The sequence below is a fragment of the Apium graveolens genome, chromosome 5 (assembly GCF_009905375.1).
Source record: "Apium graveolens cultivar Ventura chromosome 5, ASM990537v1, whole genome shotgun sequence".
NCBI classification, from domain to species: domain Eukaryota; kingdom Viridiplantae; phylum Streptophyta; class Magnoliopsida; order Apiales; family Apiaceae; genus Apium; species Apium graveolens.
This window is the reverse complement of record NC_133651.1, coordinates 115,506,615-115,512,581: the sequence shown is the minus strand read 5'-3', so window position 1 is coordinate 115,512,581 and position 5,967 is coordinate 115,506,615. Positions and strand designations below refer to the sequence as shown.

At 47.9% G+C, this 5,967-nt stretch overlaps 1 protein-coding gene across 1 annotated transcript; it reads right to left on the bottom strand.

The window, feature by feature from the left end:
- Positions 1–4,435: 4,435 nt before the first annotated feature.
- On the bottom strand, positions 4,436–5,431 carry LOC141660324 (uncharacterized). The gene has a single exon (XM_074467302.1). It carries the CDS (start codon positions 5,429–5,431, stop codon positions 4,436–4,438), a length of 996 nt encoding a protein of 331 aa, XP_074323403.1.
- Between the last annotated feature and the right edge of the window lie 536 nt (positions 5,432–5,967).

Sequence of the window (5,967 nt, the reverse complement as noted above, 5' to 3'; positions counted from 1 at the left end):
TGTTTGCACGTGGACTTTGTGGTTTTGTTCTGGGTTCATGGGGTTTTTCTGGGTTTTGTGTGTGTGTCATTGTATTTTTTGGGGTTTTTGGGTAGGTAATAGAAGTTTCTCCGGGTTTTACCAATTTAAGAGGGGCCCAGGGGATTAAAGATGGCATGCGAGGCATTTTCTGACCAAGAACGTTCTTCGGGATTTCTTGGTTTTAGAACATCTTTCGGGAGCCGACCCAGGGCATAAACATGTGGTCCGGAGTGAGATGTTTGCGAAAGGTTCTGTAGGCAAGAACATCCTTCGGGATGGCTTGCCCCAGGAGCAGCCTTCGGAAACCGCCTCCGGGGTTCTGGTTCGTTCGGTCCTAGGACGTGTACTCGGTTTTTTATTTTTTCTTTTATGTCTGCTAATCCGAGTACATGGACTAATGTCTCTCTGTTCCTGATACAGGGACATGGACCGAGCAAACCGTCCCCCAGATTCTTGGGACCCCTTGTCGAACAGCTTAGCGAGAACGTCTTCCATTCGCCCCGAGCGGACGGGACGGGCCCTTTTTGGTTCGGCTTCTGACTATCCCGCATCCAATAATCGATCCGAACTGACGAAGGGACGTGTAGTTCAGATGTACGATGATTATTCCGTCCCTCGAGGGTTTTGTTGGCTTTATGCGCCGAGGGAGGGTGAAAAGATCTACGATACTCCCGGGGTACCAGATGGATATGGAGGCTGCGCCGTAGGGGTTTCGGAAGCGGCCTTCAAGTGTGGCTTGAGGGTGCCTCCGTTGAAGTTGATCAAGCACCTTTTCTTCCAGATGGGCATCGCCCTCGGACAGATGGACCCGAACGGGTTCATCCATATTAACTGTTTTCAGAACAGGTGTCTTCACGCCGGGATTGCACCCAACACTCGCCTATTCTGGTACCATTACGACTTTCAGAAGAATCCGAAGAGTCCCAATTTTTACACCATCGCCCGTCGAGCAGGGCGACCTGATTGGACGGCGACCAATTCGAACAATAAATCCACTCACACTCATTGGTGTTATGTGAGTGGTCCAAGGTTATGAATTCCTCGCTGCTTCTCATGCCGAGCTTGACCTTGGAGGAGAAGGAAAATTACACAGCGTTAGTAGACGTCAACGTGAAGAAGCTGGGTCCTGGAGAGTTTCGGGACAAGGACTGGCTCTTCAGCTTGTGGGGTTGGGGTAACAAAACTTTTTCCTTTGTTTTTTCTTTCATTAGTTTTGTCCCATCTCCTGTATATTTGCTTTTCCTTCTTATGAATTTGATTATATACGTTCGGAATGACTTGTTTCCCCTTTATATTTCAGTGTCTTCGAGAGAGGTTTTGATCGAGAGGAAAAAAGCCAGGGCGGCCGAGAAGAAGGCGGCTGAGGAGGCGGCGAAGAAGGTCGTCGATCAGGGGGCTACGCCAGATCCTTCGGAGGGCACAGGCGAGAAGGCTCAGACCGAGAGAGCTCCGTCGCCCCGCCAATCTCATGCGGCTTCTGAGGCCGAGGAGGGGGACGATCTGGAGTACATGGGAGAGGGAAACCCTTCCAAGAGGACCCGGAGCAAGGAGGGGATCGTGCGCTCTTATCTCCCAGGGTGGGGCATGCTCACGTTCGACCACACTGTGTATCCAGCCCGGCAATCCACGAAGGAGATGGCTTCGGACCTATGCCATGGCCTCCAGCTTCCGGTCGATATCCGACCTTTGCTTCGGCCTCTGCTACCGAGGCCTGCATGGAGCTTCTGTCCTTCTTGTCCCTGGTACATTTTTTAATCTTTCTATTTTTCGTCCATCTTTTTACTTTCGGCACCTTTTAGTAATATTTTTGTCGTCCTTTTGCAGGCTGCCCCTTGGGCCGCAGCCGTGGAGGATGAGGTTAAGGACATGGAGACTCGGATGGCCGAGGTGAAGGAGTTGGAGAGGAGGGCCACGGCGGCCGAGGAGGAACTCGTAAGGGTGAAAGCCCAGAACGAGGTCGAGGCCACCGCGCTGAAGAAGGACAGATCTCGGCTGGAGACTGAACTGGAGAGGGCGAACCGGAGGATCTCCCACCGGAACGTCCAGCTGAAGAGGTCCCGAAAGGAGCTTCGGAAGAAGCAGAAGTAGCTGGACCTGACGGAGGAGCGCTGCTTCCAATTCGGCGCTAACTATGTCTTGGAGAAGGCCCATGGCCTAAACTGGGATTATAAGCAGTTGCTGGACGACAGCCTGGAGGATCCTATCGGCCGGCCAGCAGTCGAAGTCCCTCCTGTCTCCTCCGGCGAAGATGAAGAGCTCTCGGATGAAGACCCTCAAGCCTAAACCTTCAGTACTGAGGTGCTTGATATGACGGAAGATGATCTTATTGCGAAGTTTGCCGTTGGTATTTCCATGGTCATACCCAACTCTTGCAGCGGCATTCTTCGTTCGTCTTCTTGTATTTTTATTTTTTGTAATCGGTACTCTTTGTAATTGGTACCCCTGCCTTCGGGCTTTTGTAATTTAACTTAGCCTTCGGGATTTTATATTTTAATGCATCTTTTGTCTTTCATCAGCATTGTCCAACTGTATTTAATAGTTGTATCTTTGGCTTCATCCGCCTTAACAATTAAAACGAATCGCCTCTTCGGCATTATTGATGCCTTAATGATTTTAATGTAATGAAATGCATCTTTGGCTTCATTCGCCTTAACAATTTTAATAATTTGAATAAAATGAATCATATCTTCGGCTTATTCATTCGCCTTAACGATCTTATCGAATTGTATCTTCGGCTTTATCTGCCTTAACAATTTTGGTAAGATGAATTGTATCTTCGGCTTTATCTGCCTTAACAATTTCAACAATTTTAATAAAATGAATCGTATTTTCGACTTATTCATTCGCCTTAACGATCAATAAAATGAATCGTATCTTCGGCTTATTGATGCCTTAACGATCTTATCGAATTGATGCCTTATTACCCCCTACGGCCCCAAGGGTTAAAGGCCGAAGGTGACTTCGGGCTGTTAATTCTTTTACTGGATTTAGGCGAAGGAACAACGATGCTGATTTTTCAGCGATTGCCCCTAGATCGGCATGTAATGGTTCGTTCGTCCAAGAGGAGGTCTTCTTTGGGATTGCCCCCAGACCTAATTTTGGGTCCTTAGAATGTTTGATTGAGGCCGAAGGACCATGTTCTTCTTTTAGATCACCCTGGGACAGTGGTTCTTTCGGCCTTTTAAATATCAAATAATTAAGGGAAGACGAATGATAGGGCGTTATTCTAGGATTGCCCCTTAAGACCCTTAATTCGTGTTTACCATTTGCAAATTGAATCATAATAGTGTAGTGAAGGATGTTCGAGTTTTGGGCGATTGTCTTTATGTTACATGTGTAATTATCAAATTAGATTAGGGCGGCGACCGAATGGTTTATCTTCTTCAGGATCGCCCTCAGATAATACTCGGGCGGCCGCGGCATGTGTAAATAAAGAAATGTGACAGAATATGCTTCTTTATTTATAGTCGAATTGTTTACATTCTTCAAATAAAATTCAAATACAAACTTTTAAAGAAATTTCTTACTGATAAAATTTTCGAAGGCGGTTGGTGTGCCAAGTGTTTTTGATTGCCTCGCCTGACAACGTTTCAAGCTTGTACATTCCCGGGCGAATGACCTCGATCACCTTATAGGGCCCTTCCCAGTTGGGCTGAAGCTTTCCTTGTTTGGCCGGCATAGATGCGGCCAACTCCCTTAGGACTAGGTCTCCGATTCCGAAAGACCTTTTCTTTACGTTGGAGTCATAGTGTTGTGCCGCTTGTAGTAAATACCTCATGTTTCTTTGATGTGCAGCTTCTCTTTCTTCCTCCAGCAAGTCTACATTCGCCTTCAACCCGAAGCTATTAGTTTCCATATTGTAGGTCTCGGTTCAGTACGATTCCAAGCCCACTTCAACAGGAACTAGGGCCTCGGTTCCATAGGCCATTCTAAAAGGTGTTTCTCCCGTTGATATCCGGGGAGTGGTTCGGTAGGCCCATAAGATCCAAGGGAGTTCTTCCGCCCATCTTCCTTTTGCCTCGCCCAGCCTCTTTTTGATTCCTCGGAATATTACTTTGTTCGCCGCCTCGATTGCCCCATTTCCTTGCGGGTGGGCGACTGAGCTAAATTTCAATTCAATTCTGAAATGATGCAGAAACTTGCGGAATTTGTTCCCAATAAACTGAGCTCCATTATCCGAGATGCATGTTTTCGGAATGCCAAACCGTAGAATGACCTGTTCCAGGAAGAACTTTTTAGCGGCTTCTTCGGTTATAGATGATAGAGGGCGAGCTTCGACCCATTTGGTCATATAGTCCATGGCGATTATGCAGTACTTCGCTTGCCTTGTGCTGGTGGGCAGCATGCCGACTATGTCCACGGCCCATACGGAGAATGGAATAGGGCTTATTACAGAGGTCATTTCTTCTGGGGGCTATTTCGGGACAGTGGCGAATAGCTGACACTGTACACACCTTTTTGCATAATCGCTGGCTTCTGCCCTCAGAGTGAGCCAGAAGAATCCCTGTCGGAGAATTTTAAAGGCGAGCGACCGACCAGCCAGGTGCTCGCCGCAAATTCCTTCGTGCACTGCCTCCAAAGCCTGTTGCTGTTCTTCGTTGTTCAAACAGCGCAGAAGGGGTTGACTGACTGATCGGCGATACATCCGCCCATTGATTATTGTGTAGTTCGATGCTCTGTATTTAATTTTCAGCGCATCCTTTCGGTCGGGTGGTAGAATGCCTTTTTCCAAAAAGTTCCTGAGGGGGGTCATCCAGTCGCTCCCTTGGTGAATTTCTAGACATTCTTTCTTCTCGATCGAAGGCGTCTTGGCTTCGGTGAGGTAAATAGAACCAGTTAAGTTCTGTGTCTCGGCCGAAGCTAGCCTAGAAAGGGCATCTGCCCTAGAATTGTTCTCTCTGCCAATTTGACTTAGTTCAAAGGTTTCAAATGATAAAAAAGCATCACGTACCTTGGCAGCATAGGCTTTCGTTCGGGGATCCCTTTGTTCATACTCCCCCGTGAAGTGTTTCACGACCAACATGGAGTCGCTGAAGGCCCTTAGGTGTTTCGCCTCAAGGCTTCGGGCCAGCTTCATGCCTGCGAGGAGGGCCTCATATTCGGCCTCATTATTTGTCAAAGGGAAGTCAAACCTTATGGCTTGGCATATCTCAAATCCTTCGGGGCTGGAGAGAATTAAGCCGGCCCCACACTTTTTTCCAGCTACCGACCCATCTACAAAAAGCTTCCACTTTCCTGGGATCCGGATTAGTTGTTCATCAGGTGAAAGATCCTTCGGGCCCAAGAATGTGCATTGAACCATGAAGTCAGCCAAAGCATGGGCCTTAATTGTCGTTCGGGGAACGTATTCGAGATCAAATTCCCCGAGTTCGATGGACCATGCTACGACTCTCCCAGAGGCTTCAGGCATAGTCAAAATCTTCTTCAGAGGTTGGCTGGTGACAACTTGGACCGTACGACCTTGGAAATAATGCCGTAATTATCGGGAGGCCATAACCAACCCATATGCAAATTTTTTGGCGTTGGGGTACCTTGTCTCTGCGTCCTTGAGGATATGGGACACGTAGAACACATGATGTTGATTACCTTCATAGTTTTTCACAAGGACGGCCCCCAGAGTTCTATCGGACACAGCTAGATAAAGCTAAAGAGTTTTCTTCGGATCGGGCCTCATCAAGAGCGGTGCCTTTGTCAAATATTCTTTTACTTCTTCGAACGCCTTTTGGCATTCGGGCCCCCACTCAAAATTCTTTGACCCTTTGAGCACGGCGAAGAAGGGAAGTGCTTTCTCGGCTGACCGGGAAATAAAATGCCGAAGAGCGGTGAGTCGGCCTGTCAATTTCTGTATATCTCTGATGCATTTGGGAGGTTCCATATTGATAACTGCTTCGATCTTCTCTGGGTTCGCCTCTATTCCCCGGGCGCTGACCATGTACCCGAGAAACT

What these genes read in the sequence shown, in the direction of transcription:
- LOC141660324 (XM_074467302.1), bottom strand. Translation starts at nt 5,431, where the DNA reads ATGCCTGAAGCCTCTGGGAGAGTCGTAGCATGGTCCATCGAACTCGGG.